At 38.0% G+C, this 19,463-nt stretch overlaps 1 protein-coding gene across 5 annotated transcripts in view; it reads left to right on the plus strand.

The window, feature by feature from the left end:
• The window catches only part of gabra1 (gamma-aminobutyric acid type A receptor subunit alpha1), a 37,595-nt gene that overhangs the window by 7,330 nt on the left and 10,802 nt on the right, over positions 1 to 19,463 (plus strand). For all 5 annotated transcript variants that reach the window (XM_079834028.1, XM_079834026.1, XM_079834029.1 and 2 more), the window contains exons 4-8: positions 6,712 to 6,779; positions 10,152 to 10,372; positions 11,491 to 11,573; positions 11,975 to 12,118; positions 15,996 to 16,148. In XM_079834028.1, the coding sequence (XP_079690154.1) occupies positions 6,712 to 6,779; positions 10,152 to 10,372; positions 11,491 to 11,573; positions 11,975 to 12,118; positions 15,996 to 16,148 (669 nt within the window). The remainder of the gene's footprint in view (positions 1 to 6,711; positions 6,780 to 10,151; positions 10,373 to 11,490; positions 11,574 to 11,974; positions 12,119 to 15,995; positions 16,149 to 19,463) is intronic.

Genomic DNA, 19,463 nt, shown 5'->3' on the forward strand with positions numbered 1-19,463 from the left:
GTACAGAGTTATGCAAAGAGGCTCATTGAAAAAACATACCTGTGGCAAAATTTTTGCAAAACGCTAAATACATGCTAATACGTACATATCACTGCAGTTTCCAACAGAAATGAACACTAGACCGCAAAACAGCAAGCGCTTTTAATCATTTTCATACACAATTATGATTGCAGGGGCAGATTCTGGATTAATCACGCAGCACTTTGCACAATATTATGTTATGACCTCAAAACACTTTTTACCGTAGTGCATGCATTCATTATTCATAACAATTACATTCTGCATCACTTAAACAGCTCCATATGTTTGGGCTTTCCTAACATACCAAGCTTGCTCGGTTTCTCAGCTGGAACAGAATTGAATCCTGTCAAAGATGATAAAAGAGCTCAAAGACAAGAGTTCAAAACTCAAGCTAACATGGCATGGAGACGATTGTGTTTTTGTCACATTTGCTTTTTTTAACACTATCGGGTAGGATTAGGGTTTAGTGTAGGTGTACGTTATTTAACGTGATGGAGCATTTAGCTTGTGTTCATCTGTTTCTGAAAAAAACTAAACACACTTTTAGCGCCACTCACTGGACATTTCACTTTGAAACTGTCACAAAACTTGCACGAAGCAACGTATTTTGCGTTTTACAAAGATGTTTTTATAAGGAGCCTGGGCTGGAGTTAAGTCAGGACAATCAACCACAACCTCTAATCTGAGAATTTGGACTATATAAAATACCTGAATTAGAGAGCATGGAAGTTGAAAGAAAATATTCAGTAGTTGAAAAGTGTTAAAACAAATTTTAATGTTCACACAAAATGCAAATCGTAACAAATTAGAGAATACATAAATGCTTGTCGTTTCCGGGAGAGAGTGAGACAAGGAACCATATAATGGATCTTATTGTGCAAGGTTTAAAACATTTAAATAGACAAATCAAGTAGTAGAAAATGTGTATGATGTAGTATTTTAGTTGATATTACTCGTGGCTATTATCTGCGATCATGCTGTGCTCATTTTATTCAGTTTACGCTCCTTCTCTTCACACACTCATTATTGTGTGGTGATGTTAGAGGTTTATTTATAATAATGTGCAATGCCTTGGCTCAACTGTTATCCAGCAAACATGAAGACTGACTGTGCCTGCAGAATATTTTTCCTATTATTCGATAGAATGTGTTATTTGTTTTGAAGCCATCATCTGTGTCTTTCCGAATAAGCTATTCGGCTTTGGGCACATTCATACTTCATATTATGGTATGGTTAAATTGTTTTGGTATAATTTTCACATACAAATGGTACATTTTCAAAACTCTTAGTACTAATCTTACAAAAGAATTATTTTCCCAAAGCATTTCAACATATGTTTAGTTATATTAGTATGATGTGCAAAATCTATAAAAAAAATAATAATAATTTTCTCTATGTAAACTTTTCATTCACAATAACTACCTTTTAATTTAATACCATTATAATACTTTTATTAATGCACTGTTCTATTAACAAATTATCAAAAGGTTTCTATACATATAGATTCTACAGAATTGGTTTGCAATTTCTGAAACAGAAAACCAAATATAATGAGTTATAAATATAAATAGTATAAGCAATTTATCTCAGATGATAACCACAAGGTTCTCTTTTGAAGTGGAACTTCGACGCTGCGTCATGGTGTTGACGATATGGGAACACTCCGCATGAACCGGTGTCTGAAGCACGTGTGAATACATGACAATTTTGATTGGCTATGGCAGTTGGATGACTTCACAGGCATTCACAGGCTATAAAAACGTCATCAGCTCTTTTGTCTTCAGGAAGCCGCTTTGAACATGTCAAATCTGAACACGAGTCTTCTGTCTGTTTGTTTTAAAAGTATCATGCATAAGCATGGAAAGAAAAAGTGGGTTAGAAAATGTATCATGCCCTGACCTTGTTTCATTATGAGTGGATGATGCACAAAAGATGTGTGTCATCTGTCTTGGAGCAGAGCATGTACGGACAGCTCTCAGAGGTGACTGGCTGTGTTCACTGTGTTTTACAGTGATGAAGCTCTACTTCCATCTGGCTTTCTTTAAGGGGGATGGGAGCCAGGTGTCTGCACCCCCATGGTTCCCATGGCACCCCCATGAGGTGGTGCAGTGACTTAAATCACAGGTTTTACAGATGAAGCTGGAAAAGGAGTTAGAGACGGGTCTATCCCCCATTAGCTCAGCCACTCTCATGCCTGATCTGGAAGCTTGCTCAGTGGCCTTTTCCAATCTGGAAGAGATCACGTTATTGGATTGGACTAGTTCTGATGGGGTTAGACCAAATTCTCTTTCAACTAAAGTCTGTTCACTCCATATTTGCAAGGCCTCCGGGCAGCTATTTCGGACACACAAGACCAAGTCCTATCTATTTGAATGGGGGAATCCTGAAATCTCAAAAACTGCTTGCCAAACTCACAATTAAATAACATATTTTAAATCAGCAACAAAATCGAACATAAACTGTCCCATAAATATTGTTTCTTACTATCAAATAGCTTTTTAAAAAAAAATCAGGCTAGATGAGCCAATGCGCATATGCAGTCCTAAGCGCGAGACTCAGGTTCCTATGGGAACCAGGATTTCTAACGGCAGCTGCAGTGACGCAATTACTTTACCAATGAGATATTGGCTCTTTCACTTTAGAAGGTGGGACTATTCCGCCATGAACCGTCTTTCTAAATCTATAGTCTTTGGTTAGATGTGCCGGGAGTTGAGATGGATGTTTTAAGTGAGCCCATCATCTCCCTCGCACCAGAGAAAAGGAAGAATCTGTTCCAGGCAGATTAGATGAGCAATTCCATTTCTTCCTGATCTCCACGTTGAGGTGTCGAGATAGTGGGAGAAACTTGAATGTGAAGTGGATGGCTGATCACAGGTATGTGAGGATGCCCCAGGTTCAGAAGACAATTGTGAGCTATCTCTCTCCTGGCGCTGCATCTTCCTGGAAGGCTCGCGCCTTGCAATCTAAGCCCCACCAAACTACATTGCGGCTCGTACATTGCACTCATAACCATACACCATAGGCTAATGAAAAGAAAGTGGCCTCATTTGCATAAGTGCCCCACTTTTCTTATCGGTTGCCTTCTCCATATGATGGAGATAGTATAAGTGTGTTCACAGTGTGTTCTCCAGTACTAGGAATATGGAGTTAATATTGATGTGCTTCCCTTCTCTCACATATCTATGGTGGGTACAGATGAAAAATTGGGCACTTGCGTCCCACTCTTTTATTTGTCCAGTACAAAAGGTGTGGAGGCAGTATCAGTGTCCTCCTTATTTTTCTATAATAGGTGAATAGGTGGGTTAATGCAAAGAAGGAGAGTGGGAAATTCCCCCACTTGCGTCCCTCTCCTTTGTCTGTCACCCTCTCCGGTATTGTGAGTGTGGAGGTAATATCGATGTGCTCCCTAAATATCAGTATAAGCCATTTATATGTAATCGCATATAAATGGCTGATACTGAGTAAAAAAGTGGGCAATACCTCCACTCACGTCCCACTTCCTCATCTGTCGCCCTCTCTGGTACTGGAAGTAAGGAGGTAGAAGCAATGTGCTCCATCTTTAATCACATATAAATGGGCTGTTAAATAAGAGGTGAAAGGGCAAAACCACAACTTGCATACCACTTCCTCATCTGTCGCCCTCTCTGACACTTGGAGTAAGGAGGAAACGTCAATGTGCTTCCTATTGAATCACATTCATATGGTCAATACATGGGGTATGAAAACAGTATTATTGCCCTTCCCTTATGATGCGTGAGGTAAAGGGCTGTTCATAGAGTAGGAAGTGTGGGCATGACTGCTATTAGCGTCCCACTTTGCTATATGTCCGCGCTAGAACAGTAAGAATGGGCAACCATCAGACGATGAAAGCCACTTGGTAGGAAGTAGCTGAGGCAGGCGCTATAGCGCCCCACTCTCTCAGTAGACCCCTTCCGGTTTACACTGGAGGTAGTAGCTTGACGGGAATACCTTGGCTCCTTTCCTTAGGAGACTTGACTATCAGGTAGAGTGCTTCTCTAGGGGTTCGGTGGTGACAGTCTTTCGGTAATGAGGCACTTCAGAGAAAAAAGTGTTTATCACGATAGGCATCCCTCTTTCTGTGTGGCCCTCTCTAGCCACGGAGGTAGCAAGTGTCGACTAGCTTTGTTGACACGCTTCTTTGATGATTAGCGATGAAGAGCATGAAAGTAGAGCTTGGGTAGGCGTTCCACTCTCTGTGCTCTCTCGCCAGATCTCCCAAAAGTACTTGTGCTAGTTCTCCTTGAGGAGACTTGTGGGTAGAGCAATCAATTGAGATAGCACTGCTCTCTCCTGAGGCCTCTTCTAATCCTTAAGGATGGGATGCTTAATTATATTCTCCCTTTGGTTAGGTTGCCCTTTAGAGCTTATAGCAGTGGGATTGTTGTGGTCGAAGTAGTAGCAGTACTTTAGCCTACCCTCTTCCAATTGGGAGTTGCTGGTGAACGCAGTGAAGCTGCTGCCTCCCAAGCTAGTTCGGTGCCCGGGAAAGTTATATAGGTAAGTAGGGAGTATTGAGCTGTTGACCCCACACCTCTGGCACTCTTGGTCACTCTGTGCTCTGTATGGTAGCCTTTGGCTACAGCCAAGCTGGCTTGGTTAATTTCACAGCACAGTGAGCAGGCATTTGTTCATACCCCCTTTCATTTGTTCATACCCCTTTGGTAACATTTAATAAGAAGTATACAGTAATAAAGTCCTTTCAAATCATGGTAACACTTTATAATATGTATACAGTAATACCGTATTTACAAATAATTAGCAAACTATTAGTTTATAGTTAATTAATAGAACACTATAGTTACATTAAAAGACTATATACAAACAATGAGTTCTTCATACATTGTCACTGTAATTAACCGATTATTATTGTTTAATTAGCTCATATATAAAGAGTTAAATAATGCTTTGTTAACAACTTGTTTCCCATAGATAGTTCTCACTTTAGATTAGGTCACAGAAAATCAGATAATGTCATTAATTAAGTGCTTTAAACCAAAATTTATTGGCCATTAATTGCATTAGTATTTAAAAGTTCCTTAAAATGTTTACAAATACGTTAAGCCTATCTCCGATGCTACACATAACCACTAAAACAAATGTAATAACATAATACTGTCAATATGAATTACATACAAATCACTGGTCACAGATCAGGCATTAGAATTTACACAGTTACATGTTGTGGCATTACTCTCGAGTCCATAACGTAAAAGTCTGCTTGCAAAGCCTGAAATTGCCACTGATTTATCAAAGAATCCACAGTGAAATGTACCAATACAAATAAATAATCCTCAACTGAGACTCACATTGTTGAAAATAAATAAACACATTCCTAGCATCAGGATCCTTTGGAATGCAATGTTATTTTTAGTCCAGTGATCCTGTAGTCTCCTCGTCATCTCACTAACACCCCGGTGGGCGGGGCCAAAATGCAGAGGTGAAGTAGGTGTTGATCTTCTGCCGAGGCGGATCTATTAGACGGTGGCACATTCCACAAAGAGTCGTTTTCTGGGCTTGGTTACAATAAAAGCAGTTTTTGGACTAACAAGTAAGTTTTCAGTTATGAAACTTACAAGATATTCTTATGGTATGATGACCTCTTACATGTTAAAAGCACAAGGAAAATTGATTTCCCAATTCATCGCCCCTTTAAATTTGTTTTATTAGTTTAAATTATGTCCTCTACATTGTTCAAATACATTAATAGGCTATGTACAAATAGTGAGTTTTACCACACATACATTTTCTTACATTTTCTTAGACACGAAAACATACAGTATTTACGTATTGAGAGCATCTATACATGAATTAAGTATGAACAACAAAACATACAAATATTTACATTTACTTTAGAGATATGGTTTAGAGATATGAGAGGGAGCAGCAGCTCAAAAATATCTATATAATACTACAGTATATTTTTACTAAAATGATTGTTACTGTACATTTGTATGCATATTAGTTTTTTTTTTTAGATATTGTTTGAAGGGGTAATGTTTAGGATTGGAGATAGGGTTAAGGGATCTCCAAAAATATATGAACGTAAAGAAATGTAAATAAAGGTTAATGTATTAAGTGAAATAATACGCATTTACGCTTAATGTATTACGTTTTGCCAAAAAATCAGCATGCGATCAGGTTTGCAAAAAAAATGTTTAGCTATGATACAAGTGTGATCAGTTTGGATTAAAGATATTAAATATTGAATGCAGAAACATGCCTTGTCATAAATTAGCGTTGAACAAAACAGACTAATTGACTGAGTTAGCAATAACATATCATTTTTAATAATAATTTAATATTGATGAACAACTTCCATCAACACCAGTCATCATTCCATGACACAGACACTTTTTTAAGGCAAGAATGTAAGGTTAATTTCTACATAAACAACACCAAACTATTTATTCAGAACATTATAACGAGGTTTACTTGATGTGATTTTAAATTTGAGTGCTTTTGTAAAAAGAAAAGAGGACCAAAATATCCCAGGAATTATTGGAAGAGAGAGAGAGAGATACTGTAGAGCCAGTATAATCTGAGTGTGGAGAGTTTTCTGAACCTCGATTGGATCAAAGACAGGCAGGCTGAACCTCTGGATTAAAGGGTTGTTTAAACTAATGACCAATACTGATTGACACTCAAACTCCTAATTTCTTGCTTCAACAGAGCGTGTAACCGAAGTCAAGACTGACATTTTCGTGACGAGTATTGGGCCAGTCTCGGACCATGACATGGTAAACCCCTTTTTTCCCTTTCTTTCTTTAAATGTCACACGTTTTCTGTGTTGCCAATGTTCAGAGGAATCATTTACATGGTTAAATGACTTTTGGGGACTTTTCTGAATGCAGACACTTGGCAGTTTCTTGTCATTGAGTCAGAATTCATTATAGCCATAAAGAATGAAATCAAATGTCTAAATGAAAAAAAAAAATATGACCTTGCTGTAGCCTAGAAATGTAATGCATCTAAAGCCATGTTTTATTTCAAATCTGAAGATGATAACTCTAAAACGCTGAGATATTTGTTAAGACCATGTCAGGTGATTTTATGTTGAGAATATGTTTTTTTTTTTGTTTTTTTTTGTGCAAACTGCCCCATTCAGTTTCATTTTCCTCTGCACGTATTTAACCCTCCAGCCGGGATATGGCTCTAATGTTATTATTTTGTCTTTATTACTGACGACTTTCTATTCACACTGTTGTAATCCTCTCATTTCTTTCATCAAACTTGTCACTTCACCTTCTTTGACTTGTATCAAATGCCCTTTTACTTTTTTCAAAATTAGACATAAAACATAATCGCTTAACACAGCAACAAAAATGAAAAACTATGCCATTTAAAACATAAAAACAATGTTCCATGTGGCTTTTTACCACAACCTGAGGAAGAAAGTATATTATTTCATAGTATCTATGAAAAACTTTATCAAATACTATGATAAAGGCTATGTCAATTAGCGTTGAGTTATAAATACATTTTACTCTTATGAAAATACCCGAGATGGCTTGAAGAACAGACAAACCATATAGAGTTGCTATCGTCTGTTTATTGTCTTCATGTTTCATCTGTCAAAACATCTCTATCTGCAATCCGCAATCTCTGGATGCCTTTGTCCATAAGGGATTTTCTGGAACGTCATAAGATTTATGACTTTATGATTCTCCCTTATTGACTTTGTGCGAGGGCGCCGTCCAGCTGCACACAGTTAGCACTCTCATCGCCTCATTTTAGGTAAAAATTTAATAAATATTACTCCTCTCTATAGAAATTTCATCAATATTTCTCCAAATGTGCATGTGTTTGAAATAAAAGCCCTGAGGGATGTTGTTTAGTCAAGCGCTATCATGACGACAATACAGAAGTTCTTTAATGGATGCAGCTGAGGCTCATATTTCATTTTTAAAGGTATTGATTCAGTTTTTCATTTTATAACGTCTGACGCAAATTAAGAAATGATTGTCACTATATGATTTTTAGTGTAAAGGTCAGAAATTGAAGCTTGAGTCTTTGACCTTTTTAATGATGTATAGTTTGTCATGCTAATGATATTATTTAGCATTAAAGGAATAGTTCACCCAAAAAAACGAAAATTTGCCCATGATTTACCAACCCTCAAGTCATCCTAGATGTATATGACATTCTTCTTTCGGACTAATACAATCTGAGTTATATAAAAAAAAGTCCTGGTTAATCCAAGCTTTATAATGGCAGTAATAGTTGCTCTGTTTTTGAAATCCATAAAAAATGTCTGTCCGTCAAATAACGTGCTCCACGCGGCTCTTGTGGGTTAATAAAGGCCTTCTGAAGCGAATCGGTGCGTTTGTGTAAGAAAAAAATCCATATTTAAAACTTTATAAAGTAAAGTTCCTGCCGATCGCCTTCCGTGGAAAAGTGTTGAAAGTGCCTCTCGCCGTTCAAAATGCGCCTTTTGAACTGCAGAGGCACTTTCAACACTTTTTCCAAAAATAGAATATGGAAGGCGATCGGCCAAAACTTTCCTTTATAAAGTTTTAAATATGGATATTTTTCTTACACAAACGCATTGATTGCCTTCAGAAGGCCTTTATTAACCCCCAAGAGCCGCGTGGAGCACGTTATTTGACGGACAGATGCATTTTTTTATGGATTTCAAAAACAGAGCAACAATTACTGCTATTATACAGCTTGGTTTAGCCAGGACTTTTTTAATATAACTCTGATTGTTTTCATCTGAAAGAAGAATGTCATATACACCTAGGATGACTTGAGGCTAATTTTCATTTTTGGTTAACTAAACCTTTAAGGCTTACAGTAACTTTGAACTTATGTAAACAAAGAACGCTTCAGGACACCTGCGTCCTCCCATGGGTTAACAGGTTAATATGATTATGTGTTATGCTAGGATTGCAGCAAGGACGAGTAGAGGCTGGATCTCATTGCAAGCAGTTGATATTTAATGAAAAAAAACTCAAATTACACTTCTCAGATTCTCAGAATACAAAAACACGGCAAATAGAACAACCACTACATACAAACAAGATCGGACAAAGAACACTAGGAACACAGGGCTATATATACAAAGGATAATCAAAGGGAGCTTGAAAAATACGAAATCTTTAATATTAGATATTAAAGATATTATCAAATCACATTTTTCCTGTCAAACATAAGTTCCTTCATAAAGCAACATATTGTCCGTGCATGCCTGTAAATCAGGTCTAATTTCATCAATTGTTTTCTTTTCTTTTCATCATCAAGTTATGTAAGTTTACCTATGGAATAACCAGCTAAATCAGTGTCAGTGTTGGTTGTAATGCATTACTAAGTAATTAATCACTGTAATTTCATTACTTTTCCTTTGAAAAAGTAAAGTATGGGATTACTCTTAATTTTTCTATAATTTAAATACAGTTACTTCTGATTCAATACTGTATAGACTATATAACAATTCTATGAGCAATGGTGGATTTAACAATGTTAAAATGTATGTTATTAATGTAACCTATGTAATTTATACAAAATTATGTTATTTATTGACCATGTTCAACTGGTCGGAGTTGATATGCTATTTAGAAAGTATTTAGTAATGCACTACTTTTTAGTATGAGTAATTAGTACAGTAATCTAAATATACTGTTGAAGATGTAATTAGTAGCTAGTAATTAATTACTTTTTTTTTTTTGAGTAACTTAGCCAACACTAATCAGTGTCATAATGAATGATCATGTGAAAATGAAAAAAAAAAAATGCTTGCAGCTATGACAATCAGTAGTTGTTAGAATGATTCATGCCGCTAATTATAACCACCAATGCTTCAGAAAGCTCATGGCTCCTCCTGTGACTGCAGTTTTACTGAAATTACTGCACAACAGCTACTCGACAAGTATCAATTAGAATCCTTAAAGTATTTGAGGATAAATGGAGAAAAAGCTTGTTTTTTCACATTCTAAGCTTAACAGCACATGGCAACTATGAACTATAATTGTATGACAAGAGTGTCACATTTAAAAAAAAAGAAAACTGTATACTGTAACAAACAAATGATTTACTGAAATTAAAACTACAATACATTTAAGCTAAATGTGAGCATATTATTCAAATGAAACTGAAAATATGTGGTCTTTCAGGAGTACACCATAGATGTGTTCTTCAGGCAGAGCTGGAAGGATGAGAGGCTGAAATTCAAAGGTCCCATGGCAGTGCTCCGTCTCAACAATCTCATGGCTAGCAAAATCTGGACCCCCGACACATTTTTCCACAATGGCAAGAAGTCAGTCGCCCATAATATGACCATGCCTAACAAACTTCTACGGATCACAGAGGAAGGAACTCTACTTTACACTATGAGGTGAAGCTGCTACTTGTTTTTCTTCTGCTTAGCAAGAACAAAAGGTGCAATTGATGACCTTTTCATGCTGTTTCCTTTTAATGTTGGTGTTTTATCTCAAGTGATTGCACTTGCCAAGATCAGCTGAATAGCTGGGTAACCATCTTTCTATATACATATCATTATTTTTTATTTATTTTTTAAATTGGGATTTATACAGGTTAATAAATAAGCTTGTTTAAATAAATGTGGTTTGTTAGGACAGTATTTGCTGAGATACAACGATATGAAAATATGGAATCTGAGGGTGCAAAGTTGTCCAAATGAAGTCCTTAGCAACACATAATAATCATATTTTTTATATATATTTACATTAAGAAATTTACTAAATATCTTCAGGGAACACAATCTTTACTTATTATCCTAATATTTTTTGGCATAAAAAATCTATAATTTTGACCCATACAATGTATTGTTGGCTATTGCCACAAATATACATATCAAGTGTAAGTTTGTAGTTTGGTCGTACCATAAATATCATGGATCTCTGCCTCGGGTTACGTACAGGTCAGGTCAAAACATGCATCAGGCATCCTTTAGTCTGTTTTAGTTAATTAGGAGATTGGGGTGAAGATGAAAAATGGGAGGAACATACCCTAGGAGATGACATTTACTGTTTTATCATCCTGTCAAGCTGTAGTGAGATTGCTGATGTGGGTGTGACTATGTTTGTGTGGAGAGAACCAAGGAATAGTAATTTCTAACTGTCCAGGGTGTTTCCCTGCCTGTGGCCTGAGATGCTGGGATAGGCTCCAGCATCTTCACGCTATAAATTAAATAATTTAAAACAATGACAAAAAGGTGCATTTATTTAATAACATTGTGGCAATGCCTAATTTTGGATAATCTAGGGAATTATATATATCAAACAAAAAGTTAAAGGTATCGATGTGAACATCTCTAAATTCTGAATGGATAAGCAGTGACTGCATATCAAGTGAATTCCATATCAATGCATCATATTACATACAAATAATACCAACTGTATTCAGATTTGAAAGATGTTACAACTGGGTGAAATTGTAATTAACTGTCATGGAGTGTAAATATTGTATCCCACCTTCTCTCTTGTGTCTCAGGCTTACAGTCAGAGCTGAATGTCCGATGCACTTAGAGGACTTCCCAATGGATGCCCATGCTTGCCCTCTCAAGTTCGGCAGCTGTAAGTGCTGTGCTGTTTTACATTTTTTCCATAGAAAGTTTAGATCCTACTCAAAATGAGTAGATGTGAGCAAACAGGAATTTTCTCTTAGGTTCTCTTAGAGCTAGTCTTAGAGTTTAGAGATCACCTCACATACTAGATTTAGCCAGCTCTACCCTAATCCTTGAAAAGACAAAAAAAATTATGTATCTGCATCGGAGGAAGAATGAGGAGGAAAAGAAACATGAATAAAAAAACAAGCTTGAGACTCAAAGACACAAGGCTCTAAATATTTCAGTGTCTGCTGCGTCTCTGCTGTGCTTGAGAATCCACTGCAGTATATGACCCCAAGAAGCACTGACAGCTGACAAGTGACTTCTTCACTTTAAACATTTTATTTTGTGTTTGTTTGTTTGAACCAGATGCCTACACGAGAGCTGAAGTGGTGTATGTATGGACACGAGGGGCAGCGCAATCTGTGGTTGTGGCTGACGACGGCTCCCGCCTCAACCAGTATGACTTGATGGGACAGACTGTCGACTCGGGTGTGGTACAATCCAGCACTGGTGCGTTTTTCAACCCATAAATTAAGCTAAATAGTATTACTTTTCCATACTGTGGTTATATTTGTGAAAGTTTAGCCCAGAGTATCATGCCCATTTTTTCTCTTGTTGATATTCAAATTATGCTGTGCCCTTTTTATTGACCAATTGATCACAATTCATATACAGTCTGAATCATAAACATCTCCTGAATGTTTTTATAATATCAACTGGGAACAGGTAGATCTTTCCAGATCTAGAAAGATTTCTTGGAAAGCAATATGTGTTTATTTGTTCCTGTCACAACCTGCTCTGACACACATGGGTTGAATATTTAAATGCAGCTTTATTAGGGTAATCCACAATCGTAGTCCAAAATACAGGTGAAGTCACGGGGCAAACAATCTAATAACTGGGAAGAAAACACATAAAAACAGGGAATCAGGCAGAAAGTCAGAAGGATCAGAAAGAGCGCTCAGAAATGCATGGTGACACAAACAAGACTTCGCAAAGAATGAGTGAAAACATAGGGCTTAAATAGACAGGCATTAACAAAATAATGAGACACAGGTGTAATCAATCACAATAAGTCCAGGCAATGGATTGTGGAAATACAGTTCATAAGATGGAGTCGGGAGGAGTGCCATCTGGAGTAGATTATGAGCACTCCAACTGGCGGACCAACCTGCTGCAGCACATACATCGTAAAGTGATGCACCCTTAACAAAGGACTTGGAAGAGGCCATACTCCAAGTTGAGTGACCCCTGACCCCTACAGGTGAAGTCATATCAGGTGCCTTCTAGGAGAAGGTGATAGCATCAGTAATCCAATGCAAGATGCATTGCTTGGTGACCGTATTTCCTCAGTTGCGACTACGAGAGAGACCAGAAGGACATAGATCCTCAAAGCATGGACTAGACATAACAGATGGAGACTTTCTTGCTCTTGCATATCTTGAGGTGGAGGGAAGAAAGCCTTCAAGACAACTGGCGTACCAGGCATAGAATAAACTTTTGGAATATAGTAGGGTCTAGTGTGTAGCATAGCACTGACATAATCTGGAGCAAAGTCTAAGCAGGAGGAGGTTACTGAAAGGGCCTGCAGGTCTCCTACTCTTTGGAGTTGCATCAAAGCTAACAATAAGGCTACTTTGATAGTCATCATGTTGTCTGAGACTGATTCCAAGGTCACAAATAGGGGGCTCTGTTAAGGATACCAGGACCAATGCTGGACCAGGCGTTAGCAGTTGCGACCAGCAGTTAGGCCGCAACCATCTGGCACCATGCAAGAACTGGATCACTAAGGGGTTCCTCCCCAGAGAAGATCAGTCCAGAGGTGTGTGGCTAGCGGAAATGGTGGTCACATACACATTTAAGGTAGCAGGAGCCAGCCCTTCTGTGAGATGGTCTTGAAGGAACTCCAGTACTGGACTGACAGGGCAGTTAACTGGATCCGCATCATGTTGCTCAGACCAGGATACAAACAGTTGCCATTTCAGGGCATATAACCCCCGGAATGTAAACCTCTCCCAAAGACAATAACTTGTTCTATACCCAGAGCAGGATCTGCTGTGCCTGCCTGAAAATGGGCCGCGAACGCAGTCTTCCCTGGTAATTGAAATAAGAGACCATCAAGGTATTGGGAAGAGACCATCAAGGTGTTCCCCCTCAACTGTGGAAAGAAGTGTTTCAAAGCTAGAAACACTGCCCTCATCTCAAGGCAGTTTATGTGCCACAAGGTATGAGGGCCCTCCCATAGGCCACGGGCTTGTCGGCCATCGAGAACTGCATCCCAACCCATGAGAGAGAGGTGTCTGTCGTGAGAAATCTGTTGGTCTAGTTTGATGTCTCTCACAGTTAGGACAGATGTGCCTGTATTGTTTTCGAATCCCACACTATCCCTAGAAAAGTGGTTCTGGAGAAAGCAGACTCTTCTTGAGTTTCAGCCTAAGCCCATAATGCTTCATATGAGCATGCACAAGATCTCAATGTCGTGCTGCTAGCTCTTCCGACTGGGCTAATGTCAACCAGTCGTTGATATAATTCAGTACACAGATGCCCTGGAGTCGCAGCGGAGCCAGAAAAGCATCCATGCACTTGGTGAACATGCGTGGGGACAGTGCTAGACCGAAAGGAAGTGCTCAATATTGGTAAGCATTGGTATGCATCCTTTAAAAAATCTATAATCACAAACCAATCCTCAAATTTTATTTGTGGCACTATTTGTTTCAGTTAGCATCTGTATATGTATGGTTATAATCTGTATGTCTGAAGAGTGATCTTCAGGCCCGTAGATCTTAAATTGGATTAATTGTTGGGTACTATAAAGTACCAACTGTAAAATCCAGTGTCTTTGTCTATGAAGGGTACATGTTCTATGGCCCTTTTGCCAGAGCACAATTCTTGTTTGAGGAATACTTTGTCTCCCTGACGTATTTTTGTGACCATTACTCCTTGGAAACAAAGTGGACGGGAGGCAAACTGAATCCTGTAACCTTTTGTTACAGTATTCAAAACCCACTGAGAGATATCAGGCAGAAGTTGTCTTCATTTTCAATAGAATTGGTCTGTTCAGTGCCCTCAAGCAGCGGACTGGCATGGATCACCCAGACTGACCAGAGAAAGGAATCACTCATGAGCGAAGATGGGGCAAGTAGGTTGATGATGCTTGTGGCATGAGCAGAGGATGGATTTTTCCACAATCTTGACATCTCAGTGTGGAGCTCGGGAAAGAACAGGATATGGCGGTGAGGAGGCTGTACTCGCACGGATATGAAGAAGTGGTCATCCACTTTACATCCATTTTCTCTCATCGGGCCAATCCAGATTTAATTTGGCCACTGCACTGAGGTAACAACCTCAAGCAGCTCTTCAAAAGTGTCAAACTGAGGAAGCTGCTCTGCCGAAGCACTCGCCTGCTTATCCACATCCAGTCATCAGATGTAGATGATAAAAAAACGAGGTCCTCTCATTCTCCGAGACATGCTCAACCTGCAATCCCCATGACGGCAGCGGGACCCAAGCAGAACTACTACGAGTCCTGACTAACAAGTCCTGACAGATTTCACAGTCCCAGACATTGCAGACACATTTTCAATAAACATATGGCTTCTGAAGAAAAAGAAGCTGTCAACGGCCATTTCTGGCATATATTTATGGACAGTGCCACGCTACTCACAATGTCCAAACGTTCAACCTTGTTTCACATGCTTCAGACACCGGCTCACACAAAAAAAATTCCATAGCGTCAACACCATAATGCACTGTCGAGTTCCACTCAAAAGGGAACTTCATGAAACCCTCATGAACTGTTCAGATTCATTATAATTAATCATGCATATCAATAATTTCTGAGAAAAGTCCCTAGAAGATATTTAAAATATATTGTTGCAGAAGATGACTAAATCATTGAATAGTCATAGAATTGCTTTTGAAGCAAACAGATTGTTTCTTCGCTCTTTCTTTTAGTCTATCACTGGGCTACATCTCCACAGATTTCCATGTTGCAGTTGAGTTTGTCAGTCTGTTAGTCTAAAACTCACACTTTTAAAATGATTAAAATTTTTAACTTAAATAATTTGAAGTCATCTTGGAAGTTTGCTGAGCCCCCTTAGTGGGCCCCGTCCCCCTGACTGAGAACCACTGGTGCAATTTGATTAGACCTGAAGACTCGCATGAAAGTAGCTCTTCAGGCTTGATTTATTCAGAGGTTAGGGAAATCCCTTGTTACAGATTTATGTATGGATCAGGGGGCATGATTAATTGCATTTATTTTCATTACTTTATAATAAACCATGGTAAATGAACATGTTAAATTGACTGTCCTAATATACACACTAATTGGATCTAATTATAGTTCTTCTTTCTGTACTTTCTCACTTGAATCTCTTTGTACTTTCAGGAGAGTATGTTGTCATGAAAACACATTTCCATCTGAAAAGGAAGATTGGTTACTTTGTCATCCAGACGTATTTGCCATGTATCATGACCGTGATCCTGTCCCAGGTGTCCTTCTGGCTAAACAGGGAATCTGTCCCAGCCAGAACTGTGTTTGGTGAGTGTCCAAATTGTTCTTTAAGTTAACCATTCAATGTTACCATCACTCTACAGCAGTCTCCAACTCTTCAACAGCTCTTTCCCAAAATCTAGTGAGCTTTTTAGTAGCTGTTTTACTTGCTAAATCAGCATCCCTACATGAAATGGAATCTTATAAATTGTTGATTTGGAATAATCTACCTAGGCAGCAGCTCCTTGTATCCTTATTCATACAATTATATATGTTTTTTAAACAATAATACTAAATGGTAAATAAAAGGGGGAATATCTTTAGTAGAGTACTTCGGTTTCATTTGCATGTTGGGTGGGCATGTCCCCACCATCGATTTTGTCTCTTTCACTTTTTGAGAGCCAAAAACAAAATAGCTTGCTTCCATGTACAACACACAGAAATAGCAACAATACCACATTCCTCGTAATTTAATTCATACATGTAAAAATTTGCAGAGTCATTCAGTTGGCAAATGGTCAGCCGGTTTAAAATGATCAGATGACTATTGCTGTGGTCACTCAGGTGTGTGTGAGAACAGGCGTGTAACAGTATGCTTTAATATGTACACCTTAACAAATGAGGCTGCTTACATATCTCTATGCCTCTAGCTACCTTTTCGGAAAATCAGTGTAAAATGTATCTGTTGCCAGGACAAATTCACGTGTTTGCTGTAATGTGGCTATTGGATTGCGCTGTGCTCATTTTCATTCATAGAGCTTCTACTCATTCATTTTATGCACTCAGTATTGCATTGTAATTGTAGATGCTTGTGCCATCACCTGGCTCACCTGTAATCTAGCAAGCACAAAGAGTGACTGCATCTAATGCATCTATTTGTATTATTATTAATATTATTCAAATTCGTTATTTGTTTTGAAGTTATTATTACTTTTCTGAATAAGGTATTCAGCTTCAGCATGTCCCCAATAATTGTTGGAGCAGACTTTGAGTAGAAAACATGACTATGGGGGCTTAAAATGCTGTAGGTCGGCAGCTCACCTGCTAGGCAGGTTTTGGAATGGGGTTCTTATTTTAATTTTGCATAAAAAAAATCAACAGCTTTCCATGTCTTATTTGGTCTTGAACACAGTTTAGTCAAATTCTTACTTTTGTTTTCTCAATAGTTTTCAATACTTTATTAAAAGGTTGCATGCATTGATTGTTAGTTATTTTAGGAGAATCCTGCAAACTGCAAAATCATAAATCCTTAATTTGGCAGTGAGAACAACAGTATTCAAAGTTTTAAACTGTGCCCCGAGGATTTTCTGTTTCTGTGTAATGTATTATATAACACATATCAGAGAGGAAAGATTTTGTTCTTCTGTCAGCTTGTTGGGATACCCTTGCTTTAAGTCTCCTGACTGAGCACTCTGAATTCCCAAGCGTTTGCATGTCACACAAACAAAAAGTAGCATCTGAGAGCTGACTGTGCCTTAGCTCGTGGTGGTTAGCTTTACAGTAGCCTTGAAAAACTATATTCGTGTTCTCAATTTCATTTTTGGACCTATCAAAAAATAGCCTATTTTATTGACAAAAAAAACATTTACACTAACTTTGCCCACCATTGTCTGGTTGAGCCAGACAGCGTTACAAAAGAACCCAAGATGGTAACTGGAATTTTGATGTAGAGAGGAATAATCCGCCAAGGGAATAAGTTTGATTTTGAAATTGGTGGGGACATCCCCAGAAGCTGAGGATTCAGGAAATGAATAGGAAAATGTATTAAGGTTTAGTCTATATTGACCTTATGTTAACATTACTGTATGTTATAATGCTAAATAACAACATGTTAATGAATTAATTCTGTGATGTTACATAACCCCAGCCTCTAAACATAACCCTCACAGTAATCTGTGCAAAACACTGGATTTAAATAGAAACATGATTAGGCAGATTTATAAGCATTTTTAACTAGTGAGCACACAAAATAGCTGGTGCCCCTCACAAAGAAGTGTTCACACACACAAGAACAAGAACAAGGATATCGGATTTTGCCATCTTTGCGGGGACGTTTTGTCCTCATAATGTAGGGTTTTCCAGACACACACACAAACACTCACTCACTCTCACACACATACAAACACACACACACACACACACACACACACACACACACACATGTCTGGTTCACTATCTTTGTGGGGATTTTCCATAGACGTAATGGTTTTTATACCTTACATACTGTACATTCTATCCCCCTACACTGCCCCTGCCCCTAAACCTACCCATCACAGGAGACATTCTGCATTTTTACATTTTCAAAAAAACATAATTTAGTATGTTTATGAATCAATTTACATTGTGGGGACCGCTGGCTGGTCCCCACAATGTAGGTGATCTCAGGTTTTACTATCCTTGTGGGTATATTTGTAATATTACATTTGTAATGTAATATAAACAAACACACACTTTCTCTCTCACACACACACACACTTTCTCTCTCCCACACACACTAATGATTAGGTTTTCCACTTATCCCGCGGTTGTCATATTAAAAAAACTGCACTGTTCCTGAATCAATATGATTTTTCCCTTCGTATTTTCATGCAAAGAAATGTTGTTTTCTCCCTCACTTACTACATCTTTCGGAGGAGCTTTGCACGACCAAATGTAGCAACAGCCTCTCACAATTTAGAAAGAAAATACAAAGCCAAGGATTAGCGATTTGGGTTCAGAGGGCAGGACTTATTAACTGTCTGTGTACCAGGAACTGCACATTTTCACAAAACGAGATTTTTAATCGCAATGAGACTCTTTCTGGTTAAATAAAGGTTGAATAAAATAAATAATACATAAAAACCACAAGACACAATCGGACATGAGTGGTTAAATATAAATGTATTTTAAGATTTGATTGAAACAATTCGATTTGATTAATAAGGATTTGATTGATAAGGACAAATCGTGGTCACTGGATATTAGTATTGGGATCTACTCCCCTGGAATCTGCCCTATTCCAATCCTTTTCTTTTTTCTTTACCAATCACATACCGAGACATTTATTTTAAGTAAAAAAAATATGAAAATATAAAAAGTTGAAATAAATAGCCTAACACTTTTTTAATAGTTGGAATAAAGTGTTTAATGTGTATTAAATAAGCCTATAGTTGAAATAGGATGTGGCTTCCCCTTGTTGATGGGACAGGCTGATGCTGACACTCATATTGTTACCACGGTCAAATCATGGCTCCCTTTTCTAGACCTTCAAGGACACCTTTATTGATCAGCAGTTTCAATATGGTTATGGTTGGGGTAGTGTTAATAATGTTGCTCATTAATAATGGCTACAAGCTGTCAGAACTAATAAAACAACTCCCACCC

The sequence above is a fragment of the Gobio gobio genome (genome assembly GCF_949357685.1).
Source record: "Gobio gobio genome assembly, chromosome: 14".
Classification (NCBI taxonomy): domain Eukaryota; kingdom Metazoa; phylum Chordata; class Actinopteri; order Cypriniformes; family Gobionidae; genus Gobio; species Gobio gobio.